Genomic DNA, 26004 nt, shown 5'->3' with positions numbered 1-26004 from the left:
TTATACAAAATCAGCTAATTTCGCAAAAGAAAAAAAAAATCGGCACTCTTGTGATGCTCCTGCAAGCCATAAATAATTACTACGGCCAAATAAATATAATGCCTGTTGTTGGTTTCTTTGAAAGAAATTAACAGCTGAAAGTCAGTTTGGTTTATAATTTTGCTTGTTTGTTTTATGCAGCGGTGTTGTTGTAAACTGCTTTGAAAAAGGGTCAACATTTTCTGAATAGGCGCAGTAAGCACTTTTCTCCCCACTCATGATTTAATAATCAATAATATACAGCGAAATGAACTTAGAACTGCAAAGGGTAGTAGGGGGGGGGGGGTGATCGCTTCAGATAGGGTTACCAAATTCAAACTAATCACCACTTAGCGTCATCGTCTAGCGGTGCGATGTTTAACTGTTTATCGCCACTTAGCGTCTGGCGGTGCGATGTTAAATTGTTATTTTGGGAGAAAGTTATAAGGGTTTGATTTTTCGATGCTAAAAAGGATAATTAACTTAAAATAAACTCTTATTTACCGGTTTTTTTTTTTTTCTATAGATGCCTACATTTTGAAAAACGAAAACTTTTTACATCCGATATGAGAATCATATTTCATTCTTTTTTCAAGCTAACTTCGCTTTATTAGGATGCAAATAAATGAAAAGGGTTCTTTATTTTTGTAACAAAGCTTATTTCAGGTTTTTAAAGCGGAATAGGGAAGTTTTCGATTTTTCAATTTTATTTTTACATGATAGAGTAACATGTATGAACATCATAGGTGAAAAAAATTTTGCGATACGATAAGTAGTTTTTTTTTTTTAAATTAATTTTTAAAGTTCAAGCGCTTGTGACGTCAAATGGCATAGGAAGTGACGTCATGCGCTCTTCCTATAGGGGAGAAGCCGAAGGTCACGCATTCCACTTCGAAGACGAAACGTAAAAGGCTTATCTCCTCGCATTTAACTCCTCGCGTTTCTGGAACATTACATCTCTCATCCTCTCGGAAATATTCGAATATCATCATTGATGTTACATGAGGAAGATTATTTAGATTGTGCTTTAACGAATCCGATCTCCATAGTGTGTTCAAAAGGATTATTGAATTTCTAAAAAATAAAAATATCAGCGCGCTCAAAATGTCCCTAGCGAAAACAGGGGATCTTCGGCGGAAGACTGCCCATTCGCGCCCTGTGACGTAGGCTCGTGACGTTTCAGAAGAGCGAACTTTTGCGCGTGGATTTTTAAAAATTCATTAAAAATCAACCACGGTGTTTTAAAATTCGGCGATGGTGATTTTTTTAGTTTTGAGGGTCAATTAACAATATCCAATAGCCAAAATATGAACATTTAATAGGTTGCAACTTCCCTATTCCATTTTCTTTTATGAGTCAATAATTAAAATGCTGAATCGATCGTTTATTTTTTATTTTATTTATTTATTATTATTATTATTTTTGCTTCAACTGTGTCCAGATATTAATGATATGTTTATCATAGGGCTCTAAAATGCAATTCTAAAATAATTTTATCCAAAATATTTATTTTACAAGCCGTTTTTACACTTTTGGTGCCTTCACTTTGAAGATTGCAATCTCTTTGCATCCACTATGGGAATCTGATTTTTCGAATTTTCGATGTTTAGTACGCTTAGTTAAGAAGTAAACAAATAAAATATTTTTTATTTTTGTAAAAATCACGGAATTTATAAATTTTAAAAGAAACTCTGTGTTCTTAAACAGTGTCTTGGGTTAAAAATTTAAATGCTGAACCCCTGACTGAATTTTTTTTTCTTACAGTTGTATTAAATACTATACAAATAACATTTCTAGTATAATTTAACATGATGTAGAATGGTAGATAAATATTGATACTTGAGGGGTGCCCATCTCCCAGTGAGCGATGCCTCCCCCCCCCCCCCCCAAATATTAGAAAAGCACTAAAGAATGATATTCTCAACAGAAAAGAGGGAAAACACTCAACTTTAAGTGTCAATGATGCAGTTTCCACCATCTCAAGAGACTAAACTTTCGTTTTTGCAAAAAAAAATTTTTTTTTTTTTTTTTTTTTTTTTTGCAGAATTATTTGATTTTTCACAAAAGTATTTGATTTTTCACAAAATTATTTGATTTTTCACAAAATTATTTGATTTTTCACAAAAAACGGACCCTGTGAAAAATCCTGGACAGACCCCTGCTACTACTTTTATGTCAAGGCATGTTTAGTTTTTGAGAGCCAAAAATTTCTTCTATTCTTCCATTTATTTAAAATGTTCACCAGTAATTCAGTTTTATTAGCAAGTGTGAAAACTGAATCTGTGTCTGGTGTGTTGTCTTTTTTTGCTCATGAAGTTCTAACAATTCAACAATTAATCTGCTCTTGAAAAACTGCACTAAAAATTTTGTATTTCTTAGGAGACCAAGTTTAGCATTAATTTTGGGATCAATTTCATAGAAAATATGATATTCGAAACAAAAATCAATCCTTTAGAAAATGAATCGAATTTTGTATTTGTATAATTAAACGCGCACAAAACAAGGTCATTGCAAAAATATTTGGACAGACGCCGGTATGCTAAACATGATTTTCACCGCACATATATCGCCGAAATTTTACACATAAAAAATCCGAAATACATCCACAAGAGAAAAGGTAATAAGCTTTTAAACTTCAGTACGCTTTAAATTCTTCTAATGCATTGGCACTGAAGCCATAAATCGAATAATTCAGGATTCAAGTCCGTCAAGTCAGATGGCTTTGTTGAAAGCTCATTTTTACTCAATAAATATTGGTCCTTATTGTTGATTATCTTGATTTTTTCAGTTTTTCTTCATTATTATGGCTTTGACAATATTCAGAATGCATTTTAAGCAAAGAAAAAGCATAAAAGAATAACATCGCACTCGCAATAACATGCAGCTAATGCGGCGAACTGGAGGTTGCTTGTCCACCAGGATCGGTTGCCAGGTTCCGTTGCTATGCAAAAAGCAGCTGACTGCTACTGCCCTATATATATAAAACGCTTATGCGTGGCGCAAAACGAGCCTTTATTTCTTTCTCTCCGTTGGCAACGATCCGCTTTGTTTACGATCGTTGTTTACAAGTGCTGCCGATTCGTTTCTAGCATTAGAATTTTGAGTTTTGAATGAGTGTTTTCGATCACTTGAATGTAATTTACAAAGAAGAAAGCAGTGTGCTTGGGAGTCTCTAGATGAAAGATTTAAACGCTGAGCGGTAAGAAATGCTGCCGATAGGATTAGACGCGCAAACGCACGCCGTGAACCGGGAATTGCAAATCGAATGATTTCTGTGTAAGTGTTTTCAAACATATTTCCGGTATAATCATGCACTTTACTGGAGAAAAGAGTTGAAATGACAGTGATAGTAATGAAACTGGAGAAAAATATTATTTTATTTTTAAAAAAATGCTAATAATAACACTGATACTTATATCCTCGAATACCACTTATTTTATCCGATACTAACGTGCCTTTTAAATTCAAACGTGAACAATTTCCTGTTAGATTAGCCTTCCTAATAACTATAAATAACGCACAGAGTCAAACTTTTGATAAATTTTTTTTAGTTTGACAAAACCACTTTTCAGTTACAGACATGTCATATGTAAGGCATTCAAAAGTCATAGTATCTGAAAACCCAGAAATTTTCTATTGTGTATCCAGAGAAGTATTATGATTTTCTTCTTTTTTTTAAAAAAATCCTTTGCAAAGTTAATGTTGATGTCAAAAGGTAAATTGCCCTTAACCATAGTGTTTACAAAAAATAAAGTTCCCTACTTACGAGGGCTGCAGAGTCGGAGGAAAATGTCTTACTCCGACTACAGGATTTTTAGAGACTATGACTCCTTTACCCAAAATTAGTCTGACTCCGGCTGTGACTCCTCAAATATTGGGAGAGCTGTGAATTTTGATAGAAAATCCTACTGACACCGTCTCTTGAAATTTTAAACCTTTGACTCCGACTCCTTTACCATAAAACCAGTCCGACTCCACAGCCCTGCTATAGCTTACCATGAAAAGAAGGTTGATGACCTTAATGCAAAAACATCATTTGTAATAGGTTTGTTATTATTTTGGAATAGATAGAATTAGCGAGACCATGCCTCTTACTCTTTGGTGCTTTCTGGAAGATTCTACCTATTACAAATAATGTTTCCCTTAAAGGTCATCCGCCTTCTTTTCATGGTCAAGCTTAACTAACTGCAACCTGTAAATACTGAATTTTTTTTTCCAAACAAATTTTTTATATACAGTGAAGCACCGCTTATACGTTTTTGAAGGGACTATGAAAAAAGCGTACAAATGAAAAAATGTATAATTGGTAAAGAAAATATATATTAGACCCTCCAGGGACAATTTAAAAAACGTATAATTGATAAAAACGAATAGAAGAGAAACGTATAAACCGTGCTTCACTGTACTATGTTATTCCACATAGACTAAATGAATTTATTGGACAATTCTCATTGCAAAACATGTCGCTTAGTTTTGCAATGCATTGAAATTAAGAACTGAACAACAATGACAAAGTAAAACAACAAATTGAATCGTGAAGACCGGAAGAGCAAAACATTTCACATACTTTTGCAATGGCATTGATGTTAAGAACTGAGCCACAGTGGCAAAGTAAAGCAACAAATTGAATCGGGAAACCTGATTTTACTGCTAATATGTTTTCACAAAATCATTTTGACCCTCTGTTTTATTTATAGTTATTAGGAAGGCTAATCTAAGAGGAAATTGTTTACGTTTGAATTTAAAAGGCATATTGCTATCGAATGAAATAAATGATATCCGAGGTATGACAAATATTAGTGTTATATAATAATCAATAATTTTTTTTTTGGTACAATAATATTTTTCTCCAGTTTTACAGTTATCAGTCTTAGGTCAACCCTTTTTTTCCAGTAAAGTGCATGATTAGTCCGTAAATGTATTCGGAAACACTTGCAAAATTCTCTCGATTTGAAGACGGTGTAAATTTGTGCACCTTAGCGTATCGGCAGCATTTCTGACCAATCTGTGTTTAGATCTTTCATTTAAAGACTCCATAGCCCACTGCTCTCTTCTTCGTAAATTATATTCAAGTGTTCTGAAGCCCAGAGGTAGCCCTTCCACACTGCAGGTTCGGGTTCGATCTCCGGGTTGGGCATGATTGATTCAGCTGTTCATTCCTTCAGTGGGTCGATAAAATAAGTACCAAGTATGCTTGGGAACTAAACCCAGGGGGTTCCGCATTAGGCTGACCTCTTAAACGAAAACATCTGCCTAGCACCCCAGAGCCCTTGGTCAGAAGGAGTGAGATGGGTACAGTAGACCTTGGGCCCTCATAAGCTGTCGTGCCACTGGATTTGGTTTCTTGACTCTTAAAACACTCATTCTAACATTTTTTGACTAAATCGCTGCTTTCAGAGAATGTCAAAAGTTGCTTGCTCTTTGCAACTGTTAGACATTTTGAAACATATATATACACATATTTTGACACTGAACATAGTATACTTAATGACCATGAAATGGTTTTAAGTGTGTTAACATTGTAGGGTTTTTTTTCACTGCAATTTCTTTTGCATTCAGAAAATATAGGAAAGAAAGATTATATTATGTTTGTAAATTTAGTACAAAAATATCCCTTTGCATACTTCTCTCAAAAGATAATGGAATTGCAAACTTTTGCTTTATAATAATCCACTGCATGAGTTGCATGTCAGAGTAATTTTCTTCTTTTAAATGTATGAAAATAATAAGTGTTATGATATTCATATTAAGAAAAGAAAAACTACTTTTTAAGATAAAGATAAAACTAGACCAATATTTGGTGACCGGTGAGCGAGCATAGCGAGCTCGGATCGCGAAGCGATCCGAAGGAACTGCGTAAGCAGTTCAGGGGGTTGGCGAGCGTTAGCGAGCAGGGGGCGATAGCCCCCTAGTCAGTAAATAAAAGGTTGAATGAATGAACAAAAAGATACTGAAAACAAAATATGTGAATAATTAAATAAATAAATTATTTAATGTATGGGTGCAAATAAAGGAGTGAATAAAAGAGTGAATGAATAAGTGAATGAATAAAAAAGTGAATTACTAAATGAAGGAATGTAAATGAGTTCATCTATAAATGAATATGTAAGATATTTAATAAATGATTGAATAATTAAACAAAATTAACTACAGTGCAGAACCTTTTATCCGGGAACCAAAAAACCGGGAAACCAGAAAACCGGCAACCTTTGGCCGATTTTCCCGCCATTTTTAAAAAATACGCATTTTCGGCAATTTTTGAAAAACTAAGCTTTTTTTTTTTTTTGAAATACCTAAAAGAAAATGAGCGGTTTCTTAATAAATACCATATTACTCATCCATAACTCGGGAAAAAGTTTCCAAAAATGAACTTCAAGGGGTTGTCTTTAACGCAGGGAAAAATTTCCGGAATATCTTCTTGAACTAAAAAGTACACTCGTAAGTCTGAAATTTTTGTGTTTTATTTCAACTTAAAACTAAAGAAATGAATATTGTCACATTATAATGCAATATTTTAATGAATGGCTTTTAATTAAAACCGTTTAGAGCGGAAGTGACGTCGCAAAAGCGCCTGAAACGCCGCGATTCTCGAATTTTCCGAATAGTTGATGGTAGAATCTAGAAATCGTTAAACGCAACACTGTAATAAGGCTGCAGGAACTCATAAATTAAATTTCAATCGGTATTAACTTAATGCAAAAGCAATAGTTATCAATAATCGCTAACGCCAAACCTTTACAAAAAAGTGAAAAAAAAACTTTTCATGAAAACAAATTTTCTCATACACTATAGTAGAAGAATCGCATATTTACGTTCAAAAACTTGTCTCTTGCCCTTCCCTTCATAAAACATCGAAGATTGGTGTTTTTTCCCTCCCTTTTCAAAATGAATGTGAGGGTCTTAGATCTTATTAAATAACTTAAGATTTTTGGTGTTTGAATTATTCTCTCACTAGTAGTTTTTAATGTTTCGATATTGATAAGCATTTCTGGAATGTTTTCTTCTTATTTTAATACGTATTACTATTTATTATAGTATTTTAAGTATTATAAACAATCGGCCAGAAGCTCTTTTTAGCGATCCAGAAAACCGGGAAATTCAGATATCCGGGATAGCTATGGTCCCGAACTTCCCGGATAACTGGTTCTCTACTGTATTTCTCTTTGCCCCGCATGTACTTTTCTAATTGTACAAAATAGTTAAACTGCAAATAAGCTTAATAAAAGTAAATAAATACTGCACCGAATATTAGAAGGTCTCAATTAAGATTTCAAATGTTAATTATAAGGACTTTATCATTTGATAATACCAAAAATATTTTTTGTCTCACAACAAAATATTAGAATATGAGTATCCATTTTGGAAAATTGCTTGTATTATCATATTCTATGATTTTCAGAGATAATGTTTTCTTGGCTGCATGTATAGGAATAGACTGCATGTGTTACTACATAGTTGAAATATTACTAGATAGGTGGCGCTAACAGCAGAGGAAATATTCAGGGGTCTGTCCAGGATTTTTCACAGGGTCCGTTTTTTGTGAAAAATCAAATAATTTTGTGAAAAAAGAATTAATTTTGTGAAAAATCAAAAAATTTCGCAAAAAAAAAAAAAAAATTGTTAAAACGAAATTTTAGAATTTAGAGATGGCACAAACTGCATCAATTAAACTTAAAGTTGAGTGTTTTCCTCTTCTATGGCGAGAAAATCATTCTGGATTTTTTTTCTGATATTTGGCGGGAGGGGGGGGGGTCGGGCATCGCTCTTTCAAGTATCAATATTTATCTACCATTCTGCATTATGTTAAATTATACTAGATATATTTCTATACAATATTTAAAATAATTGTAACAAAAATATAAATAAATAAAACAAAATTCAGAATAGGGTTTAGCATTCAACTTTTTGACCCAAGACACTCTTAAAAAGCACAGAATTTCGTTTAAAAATTATAAATTCCGTGATTTTAACAAAAATAAAAAGATATTTCAATTGTTTACCTCTTAACAAAGCGTAATAATCATCAAAAATTTGAAAAATAGGATTCCCATAGCAGATGCAAAGAGATCGCAATTCTCAAAGCGAAGGCATCAAAAGTATAAAAACGGCTTGTAAAAGAAATATTTTTCATAAAATTATTTTAAAGTTGCATTTTAGAGTCCTATGATAAACATATCATTAATATCTGTGGACACAGTTGACCCAAAAAATAAATAAATAAATAAAATAAACCATCTATTCAGCATTTTAATTTTTGACTCATAACAGAAAATGGAATTTTGCTTTAAAAACTTGAAATGAGAGTTCTAACAGAAATAAAGAGACTTTTCATTTATTTGAATCCTAATAAAGCGAAGTTAGCTTGAAAAAAGAACAAAATATGATTCTCATATCGAATGTTAAAAGATTGCATTTTTCAAAATGTAGACATCTAAAGAAAAAAAAAACGGTGATTAAAAGAGTTTATTTAAAGTTAATCATCCTTGTTAGCATCGAAAAATCAGAATCCATATAATTTTCTCCCAAAATAACAATTAAACATCGCACCGCACCGTAAAAACGCAAATATTGACAAGCCGACAAAATGATGAGAATATTTTCTAATCAAGTCATTATAAAGGTTCAACGCCAGAAGCAAAGTGGTGATAGTTTTGAAGTTGGTAACCCTATCTGAAGCGATCATATTTTATCCTCACCCTTACTATCCCTTGGCAGTTCTAAGTTCATTTCGCAGATATATATTATTATTGTTTATTAAATCATGAGCGGGGGGGGGGGGGGGAAAGTGCTTACCAATGCTTTATTTTCAGAAAAGTTTACAACAACACCGCTGCTAATTAGCTGTGATAAAACAAACAACCATTAATATTTATTTGGCAGTAGCAATTATTTATCGCTTGCAGGAGCATCGCAAGAGTGCCGATTTTTTCCTTCTTTTTTCAAAATTAGCCAATTTTGTATGAGCTGATCCCTCTAATTTGACTTAAAAAAAGGTTCCAAAAATGATCGGTTTATACACAGAAATATGCATTATTTTGCTTTCAAATTTTCTCTTTCAATAAACAATTTGTGACAGATCCGATCTTGTTTATCAGAATTTTGTGAAGGGTCCGTTTTGTTTGATCGGGATTTTGTGAAAGGTCCGTTTTAGTTGATCGGATTTTTGTAAAGGGTCCGTTAACGGACCCAAATATCCTCTGGCCAGACCCCTGATATTTCACCATTTTACTTTACCCCGCTATTTTAATTTGCTTTACATTCCCTTACTTTACTCTCTTGGTAAATCTAATTGTCATTACTCATAATCTGAGGCATAAGAGCTAATTTGTTTGTTATTCTTATCCCTTAGAAGAATTCTAAGCATTTCTGGTGGTAAGAAAATATTTATTTCAATTTTAAATACAACCATCAGTTTCTTATTATGACTCATAAATACGATTTTTTTACGACACCAAAATAAGGGTTGAAAATATGAAAAATTCACTATTTTTATAGTAGCAATTGGAATTAGAAATACATCAAAAAATCTGGATAGACACATATAAGTGTAATAACTAAATTTCATAAATTTTACAAGTAACAGTTAGAGATATTCATAATGTTAATCAAATTGCGATTTTGTTCACTAATTTGGCAAGTTAAAGCAAGTTAATAAAGGCAAAAAAGGAAATTTAAAAAACAATTGATTTCAGGATGTTTTTTAATTTTTAAATACAGTGAAACCCCTCTATTACGGACACTAACGGGACAAACTTTTTTGTCCGTAAGAGAGGGGTGTCCGCTTTACAGAGGTTTTTTTAATTTAATTAACTTTAGTTATTTGTTTATGTTTTTTGAAATCTTAAATGAAATATGTGTGAATTCTACTCTTTCATATGCATAGATTTTTTTTAATTTACTAGTTTTTACCAACATATACATAATAAACAATTATTTTATCAGGTTAAATTCAAATATTACAGTTTTGCACACTCAAAGAGATTTAAATAACAGGTTCGCATAAAAATTACATACCTAATTTGTACTTTTAAAAAATTGTTCGATTGATGTCTGTTGATATGTTTTGATCGATGAAAGTCTTTCATTTTCGAAATGTATCTTAAGTTCTTGTACCAAGTCTAGTCCTTTAGGATCGTTGTGTTTAATTGAAAATTCCCTGAGTCCATCTAATACGCTTAAAGCTTCGTTAACATTTTTAATTATTTTAACGTCTTCTTTTACGGACAGTTCATCTTCATCGTCATCCTCAACTGTATGATCTTCGTTAATTTCGCGCACTATGCTTGCAATTTCTGTTTCGCTTTCTTCAGTGAAAACTTGGTCGTCGATGGGAGCATAGTCTTCAGCGGTCACATTTGTGAACCCTGCTTGTTGCATTAACGACTGCAAATCGGATCCATCATTGTCACAATCAACTTCGTTGTCAATTTCCTCTGTGGCAGATCCTTTTTTGAATCCAACGCGATTAAAGCAACTTACTATTGTTTCTTTTTTAACTTCCTTCCATGCGTGCTTAACCCAGCTGATTGCATCTAACACATCAATTGTTTTGGACAATTCGCTACTTGTTTTAGTTTCTTCCATTTTATTGATTAAACTGGCTGCCTGCGGCGACCAGCTGGTCCGCCTTTTTACGCCATTCGCCTTTTTGCGCCAGAGTTGCCGCCTTCGGCGGCTGCTTAGACAATTTAGCGACGGTATTAATCAACGTTTTTCTCTTTTTTCTCAATATTATCATTCGCCTTTTTACACCGCTGTTGCCGCCTTCGGTGGCTGCTTAAACAAATTTCGTGGCGGTATCAATCAATCTATATCTATGTATATCATTAGTAGTTTGAATAAAATATTTTCTAGATCTATCTCCAGTTCCGTCGTTTGGAATATTTTTAAAGGAGGGGGTACGACGTACTCTTCATGCAAATTTTGTCGAAAAATAACAAAAAGCACTTCCACTTTTATGTGAAAGCATTGTTTTTTTCAAAGTCATGGTGTGTGTGGGGAGGGGGGCACTGACACCCCGTTGAAATTCCTTAAATGACGGACATGCCTCTTTCTTGCTGTCCATCTGCTATATCGAACTCTATATTTGTCTATCTATCAATCTATACGATCTGCGCATATCAACCTCCTGACAGTACAATCTTTTTTTATTTATATAAGTATTAATTTGAAAACAAAAACATTTTTTGTCCACTCAACCTCTATCTATCTCTGTATCTACTAACCTAACCGCCAATTCGTAACAGAAACGAAGATCATGCAAAAAATCGCGGACTTTATTTATTTAATCAAAATAGCCCTCAAAAATAAAAGCTCTTCGTTCCCCGTAGTGTTCAAAAAGTAGCGCTTGCAAAAAAAAAAAAAAAAAGAAAGGTGAAGAGAAGGCAAACGATTTCAGTTGGATCACGTGATGAGGTAAACTCGGAACTCAGCCGGCAAGCGAACAGCGCGCGTTGTGTTCTGCCGTTAAAAAAATTGTAAAAAAAAAACTATTGCGTATTTTTCAAAACTTTTTTCTTCTGAAGAGGGCGGAATGTTTTTACTATTACCAACTAAAATTTTAGAATTGAGGATTCAATACTTGTCGCAGGATGGGTTTCGAAAAAAACTAAACCCAGAAAAAAATGTAAAATAAAGGTTTTTTCAAAAATCAATAAAAAATACAAAAATTGCTCTATCTTCAAAATTTTTTCAATCATCATATTTAAAACTAAATTTCCTACATTATAGTACAAAAAATATTTGTGTGGTGCGATTGGTTCGGGGTCTGTGAGGTAAAAAATACTAAAAAGTGCAAAAAAAAACGCATAAAACATTAAATAACTTTTTTTCTAATAAAAATATCAAAAATCGAAGCCCGAGGTGCACTTTTTCAGCAAAAACTGCACCTGTATACCAAATTTCATCTTTCTAGGCCTTACCGTTTTCCTGGGATGCGCGCCACAAACACACACACACAAACATCTTATTTTATTATATGTATAGAAGATGCTTCATAACTAGTTGTCTGTATTGAATTTTAAATGCTTGAATTATCCCAGCATCCATAGGTTGGCATTTCGATGTTGTGTTTGCTGGCAAGAAGACTATTTCTATATTTTTCAAGTGAAAGTCTTTGGGATGGGAGGGCGCGTTGTCCATAAAAATAACAATATGCCTTTTTTCTCTCCCCAACTTCTTATCAAAAGTTACAAGCCAATCAGATATGACACTGGTTGTCATCCACGCTCTTCTATTTGAATACCAGTCTACAGGTAATTTTTTTATATCCAGTCCTTTAAAGCACCGAGGTCTGGCTGCTTTTCCGATGACAACTGGTTTTAATTTTGTACCATCCATGCTGGCACCCAACAAAACTGTTAAGCGTTCTTTGGAGATTTTGCCACCAGAGCAGTTTTCTTTCCGTAAAGTTAAGGTTTTATCTGGCAGAGCTCTATAAAACAAACCGGTCTCATCAATGTTATAAATGTCACATGGCTCGTAATTTTCAATCAAACTAGGCACTTTCTCAAACCATTTCTCACAAACGTCAGCATCCACATCCATGGATTCACCACATATTTTTTTAAAAAACGATATCATGTCTCGTTCGAAAATGATCTAACCATCCATTGGAAGCTTTGAAATTTTCTATACCCATTTCAGTAGCTGCTTCTTTCGCCTTTTCTTGTAAAATAGGGCCAGAAATCGGAATATTTTTGCTTCTTGCGGACACAAACCATTTAAACACAATTTCATCCACTGCAAGGGCATTACTTTTAGGAAAATCTTTTTTCTTCTCTTGGTTTCCATTTATGAACCATTCTTTCTTAAACTTCTCTTTTCCTTTTAATATACAGCAAATTTGTGTGCGTCCCACACCAAACTTTTCAGCAATGTTCCGTATTCCAATTTTATTTTTTTCTGCGAAATCTATAACTTCAATTTTTTCTTTAAGAGAAAGAGTACGACGCTGACGATGAGTATTCAGAGCCATTTCAATGAGAACGATGAAACAACTGAATGCTTTTACCCTTAAGTTTACTTTATGATATTGCATTGGCTTTACTTTTACTCTCTATAAAATATTTTTGTTAGATGGCGCGTCAACTCGGCTCCACTGAGACACAACACGCCTGCTTGTTAGTCATCTGAAAAGGAACAAGGCAACGGGGGAGGGTGGGGGTATACAGACAGAAACTTGCAGAATAATCATTTTCTCTTTTCTTTTCTTTTATTTTTGACGATTTGATGATGTTTTTGGGAATGAAAAATGCATTTCGGTGTCAAGCTGAAAATTTTTTGCTACGCAGTAGATGCAAAGTAAAATTGCAAAGAAATATTTTTTTACCTCCGTATAAGCTGGTCGACTTTGCATTAAATGAAGCCTTTCAATGGAGTAGCTATTTAATTCTCAAGTTTTAAATACTGTCCGCAAAAAAGGATATATCAATGTAAATGACTTCGAAAAGGGTGTCCGTGTCCGTATTTGAGGGTGTCCGTACGAGAGAGGTTCCTTATACATTAGGTTTAATGTCTCTCTGCCGGGGAATTAAAAACTGTCCGCATAAGAGGGGTGTCCGCATTAAAGGGGTGTCCGTTGGGAGGGGTTTCACTGTACATTAAGGAATTTCCGGACATGTACCACTTCTGCTATTCATTACTATACTATTATTAAAGTGGATTAATCTATATTTAACAAATGTATATCATGTTAACTCATGTCAACTCCAGCCAAAGTGTTTCCCCTAGACCAAAATAAGGCAGGGTGTTTTATGATAAAAGGGCACTTCAATTCAACTAGAAGAGGGCAAAATGATTTTGTAGTAAAAAATACCAAGTTCCCAATGTGAACAACACATTCATTGCCCTTTTTTGGCAGGAGGGAATCAAAGTAGTTTATGATGTTTGCAAAATTCTTTACAGAAAAAACCCATTTACTATTCATATTGATGTTTAATAACTTAAAGTAACTAAACAACAGACTTCCTGGGTTTTCTTTTTTCTTAAAATAAAGCAAATATTGCATGTCAAGAAAGTCTTCCGAATTTCACTGCTTTATAAAGCTACAATATACGAGGTCTGATCAAAAAGTTCCAGGACTTTCTCAATAATTCTTTATTAAAATTTTTTAACAATTATTCTAACTTATCACCTTCAAAGTACTCCCCTCTGGAGGAAATACACTTCTCCCACCGGTGTTTCCACTGTCCCATGCACCTGGAAAACTCTTCTTCGGGGAGGCTGTTGAGCTGCTCCCGCGTTTTTTCTTTAATCTCTTCTATCGTCTGAAATCGCTGTCCTTTCATCGGGTACTTCAGCTTGGAGAACAGCCAGAAGTCGCAGGGGGCCAGATCAGGTGAATAGGGGGGGGGGCTGGGGAAGGGTTGTCATGTTGTTTTTGGCCAAAAAATCGCGGATGAGGAGGGCGGTGTGACAGGGCGCGTTGTCATGGTGGAGAAACCACTTGCCTGTCGCCCACAATTCAGGCCTCTTCTGCCTAATTTTTTGACGCAAAGTTCTTAGGGTGTCAAGGTAGCGAAATCTGTTGACTGTTTCACCTTGTGCAAGGAATTCATGATGGATCACACCTTTCGAATCAAAGAAAACAGTGATCATCACTTTGACGTTCGATCTCACCTGACGTGCTTTTTTGGGTCTTGGTGAGCCTTTTGACTTCCACTGGAACGACTGCACCTTCGTTTCCACGTCGTAGCCATAAATCCAACTCTCGTCACCTGTGATGATGGTTTTCAAGAAGTTTTCGTCGGAACTGGCCATTTGCAAGAGCTCCTGACAAACCTCCAGGCGGTGCGCTTTTTGATCCTCTGTCATCAGACGTGGAACGAATTTGGCTGCAACCCTTCTCATCTCCAATTTTTCGGTCAGGATCTCCTGACATGACCCAAATGAGATGTGGCACTCCTCTGCCATCTCTCGAATCGTTAAACGTCGATTGGAACGCACTAGGGCATTCACTTTGGCCACTTGAGCATCGTCAGTTGAAGTTGAAGGCCTTCCTGAACGAGGGTCATCTGTCGTTGAAGTTCTGCCTTCCTTGAACCGTTTGAACCACTCATGACACCGTGAACGACTCATCACTTCATCACCAAAAGCATCCTGAAGCATTTGGAAAGTTCCCACGAATGATTTGCCCAATTTCATGCAAAATTTGACGCAAACGCGCAGCTCTACTTTCCTGTCCATTACGAAAAAAGCTAGAAACAAAGTGGCCTCAGTAAAACAGCTGTAACTTCCGTTTGGAGAAGGTTATCAATATTATGAAACAACAGCTGTGCTCGGGAAGACTTACTCTAAACAATGCTGCCAACCGCAAGTCTCTAGCACTCTCTGTTCCCGCGCCATTTCAAAAGTCCTGCAACTTTTCGATCAGACCTTGTATTGCTCAACAGCCAAAACTGATGAAGAATTTCAAGCAAATAATGAACAGCTTGTTATTCAGAGACTAGTTATGCGCCTCAGAGGCAGATCGATTTTGGTCCAAAAATTGCGATTTTCTATTTATTACTGCATTGAACATAGAATACTATTTTGCATTGAGCCATATGAACGTAATTCTTAAAATCCTTTCTCATTATTTACCAATGTCAAAAGAGTGCTACTCCAATCCTTTATACGCGCCAGGCAAACGTTTTCCCGCTCTCCTGCAAAGTAGTGATTATGTGACTTATGCTAGTCTGGATCTGAGGTACAGAGTTTTGCCCTAAGTTTAGGCTCATCAGTTTGAAATAGTCATAATAGAGCTGAAGGCACAAAACCTCATATGAAACTGAGCATATCTTCACACTGGTAGCTCAGCTTCTTTACAAAGTTCTTTATTATCAGCTCTGTTCAAGGGCGCCCATATAGGGGGGCAAGGGGGGCCAGAGCCCCCCTTAGAAATTAGAACTTCCTTGCTTTTAGTACTTTTTTCTTTGCAAAAATGTAAAAACATTTCTTCTCCAGCCATTAATGAATAAGTTATTAAAAATGTCAAATTTTAATGACTCTAATCTGTCATGAAATCTGCTTCCATGGGGAAAATATCCTGCTAAACCATGGAGAAACTATCTGAGCCCCCCGCCCCCTACAATTTTGCATATGGGCGCCCATGGCTCTGTTTCGTCTATTCCAGACTGCCAAGCCCCAACAAGGGCAAATCGACTGCAGGAATTTTAGAGCGTTCAACTCCGACTATTTTATCCAAAATCAGTCTAACTCTGACAGCACTGGCAGGCTTAGACGTAAAATGTTCAACTCTGACTCTTGGAGTTTCAAATCTTGGACTCCTTTAACTCAAAATCAGTCAAACTCCCACTCTACAAGCACTGGCAGATTTGTGGACTCAAAGGGAAAATGACAGACTCTTTGAATTTTAAATCTTCGACTCACGACGCCAAGGTCTTTACCCGAAAACCAGCTCGACTCTGCAACTCCCAACCCCTGGCTGTAACGAGCTGTTCGTTATCTGCTTTCATTTCCATATAATTGAATCAAAAAGTATTACAAACATATAAAAGTACTTTAATACCTACCAGTTGACAGTGTTCTGTTTTTGCTCGATACGAGCTAATGCAGCAGCACCAGCTCTTTGTGCTCCTTCAGAAAATTGGGTGGGACCACGAGCTGAGCTACTCGATTGGGAAGGCTTTTCTCGGCCAGTTGAGTGGGAAGTGGATTCGTTCAGTTTGTGACCAGGGCCAGCAGTCTTGAACTTCCTCTCGGAGGCTTTTTTTCTGAAAAACTCTTTTATAGGATTCATTCTTCAAAGTTTGCTCTATATCCTAGGGGTATAATCCTTCGGCAATTTTAGTTCAGTTGCTTCTCTTTTTAGATCATCGAGACTTTTACTTGATGCTAAATAAAAATAAGACTTGTATTTAAACACACATACAAAGGGCTTAGGAGCTGCCTACAAATGATGTTACGCTCAGAGAGGGGATTTATAAAGTTGTGAGTTAGTGAAAGGGAGGGGGAGGTAACAAATACAAAAGTGACGACCAGCAACAGGCTCTGGGCCAAGCTAGACTGGTCCTAGTCAATTTACAATCCCCAGTGAAGATCAATGGCCCTCCTAAAATTATCTACTCCCTTGCTCATTACCACCTCTTCCGGTAAGCTGTTCCAAGGTTCCACTACCTTGCTATAATAATAATTTTTCCTAATATCCATGTTAGCCTGAGATTTAAATAGCTTAAAACAATGACCCCTTGTCCTGTTTTCAGTGCTTAACTTCAGCCCCGTAACATCTTTCATTTTAATAAATTTAAACAACTGAATCATGTCCCCTCGGTCTCTTCTTTGCTTAAGACTGTACATTTTTAACCTTCTAAGCCTGGAATCACAAGACGCGTAACATTTTGCAATTTTTTGATAAGAATATGTGTATGAAAAATAGCGGTGGCAGGGGGCGTAACATTTATGGGCAGCTCCTTAGGAGGAAATTTGATTAAAATTACTTCAAGGTTAAATTGCATGTAAAACTCAAATACAGAATAAGGAAATAAGTGAAATGTTTTCATTTATACATGAAAAGTAAAATGCTATTAAAATCAGCATTGTTACAGATTCAAAAATGAAGAGGCAGAGGGATTCTCGAGGAAAAAGAAGCTACCACTGAAAAATGAATGGTGGATTATTTTTACAGCTTTTTCTAAATTTACCCAAATATTTAAAAAACTTTCATTTATCAAAAGTCACGAACATATTATAACCTCAATAACGTTCAAATGCAACTCTCAAGTCCAGATTTTTTATTTTGTGATAATACAGAATCATTTTTTAGGATCATTTGCTGCAAACACTAAAATTACAGCTCTAAGATGTCATGCGTAACACTGCTAGATTGCTGCAGTTGTTCAGCTATCATTTAGCTTATGTTTTTCAGTCTAGGACACAAGGTAGGCAGGTTTCTGCCGAGGAGCCGGTTCAAACCCCTGGTAGAAACAGGTTAAAACCAGCATGGCGAAAACTCCTTTCTGCTACATGTATGGAGAAAACTAACAAAAAATAACCTAAAAGTAATTACTAAATATATATATAATGCACAATACTAACATTTGAACGCCAATCAAAGCACAATTTATGTACAATACTAGGGTCTATACTTGTACTAGAAAAAACAAAAGAAAAACTCTTCAGCAAACTTACATCACCTTAAAAAATATAAGTTTCAAAATTTATTAAATCTGAAATTTATCTATAAAGCTTTCCTAGTTACTTTGCATTAATTAGATTTTACTCTATGCAATAACAAGTAAACTTTTGAAAACACTTGGGAAAAAACTATGAAGTTTTTCACAAAAAAAATTTTTTTTAAAAACATTCTTGCTTTTCTAATAAAGGTCAAGATTCACGGTCGCCACTCACCACATGGCGACCTAGTTTGAAAAAGTGGCAACCTAAAAAAGCGTCCTTAATCGATATAAGGGGAGGTGGGGCACATTGGTCTGCTTTTTTACTTATCATTTTTTATCTCATTTTCATTATTCTCAAATTTAATGATCAGATCGATTTTCTACAATAAGTTTCACTAAACATTTCTCAACCCCACAGATTTTTTTGGAAGTGTTGAATTGATAAACTTTTTTTACATTAATTTTTTTTTACGAAACCTCGTAAAGTGGACCAACGTGCCCCACGGGTAGGGCCGTTGGACAACATAACTCAAACAACATTTGTTATAATTTTAGTGATAAATACTATTAAACTTTGTAACTGCCTTATTCTTTGTTGTGTGTAGAGTGAAAAATATTAAGTTTAAAGATCAATATAACATATTAAATTGATTTTTTGATCAATCATCTTTATTTAAAAGCAGCAATAAGCATTCACCATTAGTACACAATTATTTTTTAAAAATTAAAAGAAAAATCATAGAATATTGTTATAATTATTGAGATTTAAGAGCAAAAAAAGTTTTTAAATTATGTGGGGTAGGTTGGTTGGACTCAACGTGCCCCACAATGTTTGGACCAACCTACTCCACCATTTTGGTCCGAAAAAGTGATGTCATAATTTTTTTCTTTTTGACAAAAAATGAAAAAAAATCCAATTATATTGAACTAAAAAGGAACTTCTTTAAGAAAGGAATTCAATTTTTTCCCCACAATCTTGATGAAAAAAATAAAGATGCAGTTTTCTGAAAATTACTCAGGACTACTTAAAATAACACTTTCTGGAATAAAATTTGTTTAATATAACTGTACCATGTGATTTCATTATAGTATTTGTAGGATCATAAGTGCTATTTGTTGGTCATAAAATAAAATTAAAAAAATTAATAGTATTAAAATAATTGAGACCGGTCCAATGTGCCCCACGGTCCAACGTGCCCCACCTCCCCCTATATTCCTCACTAGTGTCTAAAAAACTCTTAGTCCGGCCCTAGGAGGAACCTGAAATAGAATTGTGCCCCATGTCCAATATCAGAATGATCGGACTCTGATGATAGTACCCACCTAGCTGACCAATTACATATGGTCGCATATGCCATGCTGACGCACTACATGCACACGAAGTTAGAAACTGATGGATGCGAAACAGGTTGACAATTTAATACACAAGGATGATTTTACAAAGCATTTCAGTTTTTGAAAAGGTTTAAAAGCAGGTGTTAAAATTTACGCACGGCATCTTTAATACATTCGTCGAAATGACAACGAACCGATGTTCACAATGACGAGCCATTTTGACAAGTTTTCGTCAATCTTTACATTGTTGTTGCGGCGCGTGTATTACACGAACAGGTAGGAACTTTAAATGACCGCTTTGAACCTGCCTCAAAACTAAAATTAGTGTGTACAGTGTAAAATAAATTTTTTACCTGTTTAGCATCCATCGGTTTCTGGATTCATGTGGTCGATGTAGTATGTCAGCATTGCCTTTGTGACCATATGTTCCTATGTAATAATAGGTCGTCTATATCAGTGGTTCCCAATTTTTTTACTCCACAGGACTAGTTGGTACCCTACCGAATCCAAAGCAAACCATATAAGGTAACGCACTAGTAGTGGCCACAGTGAAGCATATTTTATGTCTTTTTTAAACTGTGAGTCTACAATATTAATTCCAATTTTTTAGCTCAATGAACGTATTATAGCCCAACTACTCCTGAATCGTCCCATTTTCTAAAAATGCCAAAATTTCAGTTTTTTCAATTTTTTATCCATTTTTTTCCCAAACTTCAAATTTGATCCAATAGTGGCCACTCCAAAATCTGAGATTTTCAGTAGTGGCCACATGCATAAGTCAGTAGTGGCCATCTGACATCCTTTCCTTAGAATTCACATTACTCACTTTAAATTCAAATAACTGATGGATAAAATTGATTAAATATGATAGCAGGGTTCATACACTTTTGGTTAAAAAAAGTTCCCTGACTTTTCCAGGTTGTTTTTTAGAAAATTCCAGGTTACTCGCTTCATTCAAAATTTAAGTTTAAATAGTAATATTTTCAAAATAATTAAAATTGTTTAAAGTAGCGATGCAGAACTGAAACTTCTCCCCTTAGATAAAAAAAAAACTTGTTTTTTTTTTCGTTTTTTTTCTCTGTCAAAATTTTAAGTTTTTTGTTAAACATTTTGTTCAAAATTGTTTTAATTTGTTTACTATTTGTTGAAAACAGAGTACTTTCAACTTATTTTAGCGTTTCTTTGATGTCACGCTAATATTATAGCGTTTTGCTGTAGTCCTGCAGCAACCTTTTAGCATCCGCTTTTGGTTTACCATACTTTTTATTTTCTTATAAGTAGGTTACACGAAACATATTGAGCAAAATGCAATGCTAAATTTCAGTATAAATATGATTAACTTGTTGCATCAATCGGCATACCATGTAATGCATAGTAACAAAAATCAACATCCGCCAATCATAGGCTAATGCCAATAATCTTTTTTTTTTTTTTTTTTTTTTCACATATTAAAGGACGCTTACATTAAAATTTCAAACTTTCTTTTCCAGAAAGTAATAGTTAATTTTCAAAAATTCATAACTTTTTGCACATTTAATGTTATTTTCAATATTACACATTGATATAAACGCCCAATTCTGTTTCTGGAAGTTTAAGTCTACTTCCATTGTGCAAACGATCAAATATGGCGACAAAGTGAAAAATTTAAAATAATAAGAAGATTTTTGGATTTGTAGTATAAAAGTAGTAATAAATAATTAATAATCCTTAAAAAACTACAATAAAAGCAAAATAGTCAGTATTTAGCATATAAGAGTCTAAATCAATTAAAACAAAAAAAATGTTATGAAGATTAAATTTTGCATTTTCCAGAAAATAATTACAAATTATCCGGAAAAAAAGGGCACAATTTGTGTTGTTTTCAATAGTTTGCATTGCAATTAACATCCAATGCCGTTTTCGGGAACTTAGGCACTTGAAAAAGTCTTGTGTACTTCCATCTTGGGAATGACCAAATATGGCGGCTATGCCCAAAAATAAGATATAACTTTTTTTTTAATTTGTTGCATGAAGACAATTAAAAAATAATAAATCTTCATGATAATACAATTCATTGAAAAGTTTTTATCACATTTGCGTCCTAGGCAGTGAGGATAAGATTAAGTTTTAAGAACAAAATTTTTCATTTCTCAAGAAAATTATTTCAAATAATAATAAAAAAACAATTTGCAGGCCATTTTTTGTTGTTTTCATCAGTTTTCAATTAAAGAAAACATCCAATTCTGCTTTGTTTTTAGAAACTTAGACATTTTTGGATCGTATCTACTTCCATCTTGTGAATGACCAAAGATGGCGACTACGTTTCACACGTAGCTGAAATGATTTTCCGATAAAAAAAAAAAACGATTTTCCCCGATCGACCCTCCCATCTACAGGTTGTGCTTCCGAAGCAGTAAATTGTCTTTTCTCCAGTTGAGTTTGTGCATAATTGCTGTTCACCTGATTTTTTTCCCCTTGGGAACTACTGAGAGCCAAAAATGGCGGCTGCTGAAGATTTTTTGGGTCGCCACTTTTTTCATTGTTTTAAAATTGTTACAATTTTTTTTAAATACATCGATAAAAATGAAGATTAGGTCTTATAAAACGAAATTCCCTAGGAAAAAATTGGGAAAAGAAAAATTTTGGGGACACATTTGGAAAATTCCTTGACATTTTTGACAAAGTCATTTTCCCTGATAATTCCAAGTTTTCCCGGAGCTTACGAACCCAGAACCGAACAGAATGTTGTGGCAACTCATCTAAAACTTTAGGGAGTAGAAAGAAATGCGTTCCCCTCACTGACTCCATGCAAGAAAATCTTCACTTTTTTGGCGCATTTTTCGTTGTGAAAAAAAAAAAACGTTCATTTTTCGATTGCAGTTTTTAAGTGCCAGCGTCGGTTTAGATAAAAATTTACAATTTTTTTCGTGAAATCACAATAAAAACGAAGACTAGATCTCATAGTACTTAATTCCTTGGGGAAAAAATGGAAAAAAAAAATTTGGAGGACAAAATTTGAAAACTCCCTGACTTTTCCCTGACATTTTTGACAGTGTCATTTTCCCTGACAATTCCCGGTTTTCCCGGAGCGTACGAACCCTGGATAGTTACATTAAGCACCAATATATTGATCACATTTTTATTGTAAACTAGTGGTACCCCGCACGGCTTTGCCCGTAATAGAAAATTATTTTGGTTCGCCTGTATATTTACATATAATGTATGGTGAATTTTCTCGTCAATTGGCTTGGTTACGGTTTCACGCAATGATAATTTCGTTTTTTTTCTCGTCCATCTTATGAGAATTTTGTTCTTAAAATTGGAATAGAAAAAGAACCACATCGAATTTTTGAAAAATCGCTTCGTGGTGCACACCCCTATGCTACAAACTAACTTTGTGCCAAATTTCATGAAAATCGGCCGAATGGTCTAGGCGTTATGCGCGTCACAGAGATCCTGACAGACTTTCAGCTTTATTATTAGTAAAGAAAAGAAAAACAGACAAGAGACATTCAGACAGTTCAAAGCAAAGTTAAGTAACCAACTTTTTTGGTACAGTACAGTGACAAAAATAGTAACTAGGTTATGATTTTTTTTTTCAGGAACGAGCACTCGGTTATAAGAAGCAAATATCCGTTATAACAAGCAAAATATTGCAACCAGCAAATATCAGGGTCCCTTTGCACTCGTTATAAGCAAGTTCAACTGTAAAATTACACAACACATGCATTAAATTTTAGTCATCTGAATGCAATGTCCATTTATTTGTGATATTAAGATGAACCATCAATCATCTAGTGAGCTAAAACTATAAGAAGAATGTCGGATCAGTCAATGCTAACACATTACAGACTTACATTGAATACCCAGACTTTACACCACAATCAAAACATTCAACTAATTATCATTTTTATTTTTGGGTCAACTTATTAAAGTGAATCTTTACACTCCAGGGTTACTTTTATAAATCTGAAATATTGTTCCCAATTTAAGTTGTTTTCAAGAAAATTTTGAGGACGACTTTGACAAAATTTACCCCAAATTTCAAAGACTTGATCCAAAATCTCGGTTTAAAATTTCCCATTTTATGAATATTTTTATTTAAAACAGGTTTGGGATAAAAAAAAAAAAAAAAAAAAAAAAACCTGAAACATAAATAAATAACATGTGAAAAGTATTTTAAATGACAATTTCAAATGCAAAACACAAACCTGGTTTCATGAATCTTTCTGTAATTTTTTCTCCATATTTAGCCCATGAAACCCAAATGAGAATGATATTTATGAATAGTATAACCAATGATGCATGCAGTATTTTTAGCTGAAATTCATCCACTGAGCTAACTGCAGCGAAAATTGAGTCAAAGATTAGTGAAATTTCGACAGGAAGGTAAGAATTTAAATATTCTGTCACTCCCCCGGGAATGACGAAATTAAAAAAAGTGTCAGATGATGGCATTACATCACGAGTGTGAGCCACTGCGCAGAAATTCACCTTCTATGATTTATAAATATTTCGAATCCTTACTTGTATTACGAATTCATAATTATCATAGATAAAGATTACATTTACATCTTGCATCCAGTAGCAGCAACAACCATCCAAGTTCTAATTAAAATTAAAATAAATAAAAATAACGAATGTTGCCAGTTGCCATTCAAATGAACATATTTTTTCCGCTCGGGCTTTTCCTAGGTTGCGTTCGACGAACCTCACCGGTCTACCGGTAAGTAACCAGTAACTAACCGCGGCGTTCTATGATCAACCGTTTACCGCACCGATTACCATTCTAAGCAGTTGATTGGTTGATTGGAGCACGTGATCATTAGCTGTCACGTGATTAACTAACCGGTCGCTAGCAGTCGTGCTCGTCGAACGCACTCCTTGTCAAAAGCAACTGGTTACCATTGAGCTGCTGATTACTGGTGCATAAACCAAAGCACGCTGCCCCCATGATTCTACGGAGGCCAAGTGATGTTGTAGTCCTTTTTTCCATCAAAGCCTTTAAGGAATGCCAGATTATAGCACAGGGGAGAGTTAGCAGGTTTTTTCCATCAGTCATGCGAACAAAGGCTTGTTGTATTTTTTTTTTAAATATTGGAATTAGAGAGAGTAATGGACTCTTGAGTTAAAAGTGCGTCCCTCAGCTTCTCCCTGAATACACCGCTGAGGGACTCTACGCTGAACCAAAGAACTCAGTGCCGAGTTGGAACTCTTTCACGCATCCAGAAAGTTAATATATTGAAAGTAATGTGTATAATAATCAATAGGTCTGATTTCGATTAGTTCTGATGTCGAAGTAGCACCCTTTTTGTCTGTGTCTACTGTCTAGCAAAAAACAAAAGAAAAAAAAAGACTGGAAAACTCTTTTCGGCCGTCGTCGATACACTGGAATATACAATTTATCATATAACATTCTGGAACATTGTTTCTGAGCATTCAGTAATCTTGAAAAGAAACATGCTAGAAATGCGGGCACTGAACAGTTGGGAATATCGACCGTGAATATTCAGATGTGCTAGCAACGAAGGTTTTAAAAGAATGCAAAAATTCTTGACTCTTATTTGTATTTATTTGTTTACTTCTCTTCCGGAGAAGTATAAGTAGACCCTCGTTTTACGCGCTTTCGATTATACGCGGTTTAAGATTTTTCACCTTTATTTTATTTTACGCGGATGTGGCAATGTAAACAGATAACGTTTTCCTCTCTTTCAAAATCCAGACTCCTAAAGATTGCAGATTACACGTAATAAACTGCATTTTGGCGTGCTAATAACCGAACTTGGGCCCCTCTGGAGACATTTTATGCGATTGGTTCCAGAGCTCTTTCCAGAAGTAAAGTTATTAAACTCAAAACAGTTCAGAATTCACTGGAAGAAGAACTTTTAGGAGTGACAAAAGAGGTCAAAACCAACGAGGATACCGACTTCGGTCACACACAACCAAAAACGTTCACATTGAAACTTTTGAGCCATACCTAGACAATAGAAATGATCTTTCTGATTTGTTAATGAAGAAAGATTCTATCATGGAAATGACGCAAGTGATCATGGATGCGTTAATGCTCAGCAGAGAATTACAGAGAAAAATTCTTAATGACTGCCAAAAGACTATCATAGCCAGCTCCTCTTTATAAACAGGACACGAAATTAACTTATGTTTTCTTTATGCATGTTGTGCATAAAATCAATATAAGTACACATTAAACTTATTATACAATTAGTCATCACTAGAATGAAGTCGTAATTTGTTATCTACGGAACCAAACCCTTATTTTAACACTAGTATTAGGTCGCAATTTACGCGGCACTTCCGTGGAACGTAACCCCCGCGTAAAACGAGGGTCTACTGTAATAAATGCAGAAGTTATTTTTGAAGTCCGAAAAAAGTTCAAAGAAGTTGTTACGACACTATACTACATAAAAGACGGTTGATTTGTAAAATTTGGTAAGTTTTCTTTTTTTCAAAAAATAAATAAATAAATATTCTTAATAAAATTTTAAGTAATAATAAGACAAATAAGATAAAAGTGATAATTTTAATTTTTTTAGTTTGT

The 26004-nt window shown here is 34.6% G+C and overlaps 1 protein-coding gene across 1 annotated transcript in view; it reads right to left on the bottom strand.

The window, feature by feature from the left end:
- The window catches only part of LOC129220018 (UBX domain-containing protein 6-like), a 62207-nt gene extending 38156 nt beyond the window's left edge, over positions 1-24051 (bottom strand). Inside the window, exons 1-2 of the mRNA XM_054854347.1 lie at positions 23660-24051; positions 16533-16854 (exon numbers count right to left, since the gene is read on the bottom strand). Of these exons, the coding sequence (XP_054710322.1) occupies positions 16533-16759 (227 nt within the window). The 5' untranslated portion in view covers positions 16760-16854; positions 23660-24051. The remainder of the gene's footprint in view (positions 1-16532; positions 16855-23659) is intronic.
- Between the last annotated feature and the right edge of the window lie 1953 nt (positions 24052-26004).

This window comes from Uloborus diversus, chromosome 4, assembly GCF_026930045.1.
Source record: "Uloborus diversus isolate 005 chromosome 4, Udiv.v.3.1, whole genome shotgun sequence".
NCBI classification, from domain to species: domain Eukaryota; kingdom Metazoa; phylum Arthropoda; class Arachnida; order Araneae; family Uloboridae; genus Uloborus; species Uloborus diversus.
The sequence above is the reverse complement of the archived record's forward strand: the minus strand, read 5'-3'. Positions and strand labels throughout refer to the sequence as shown.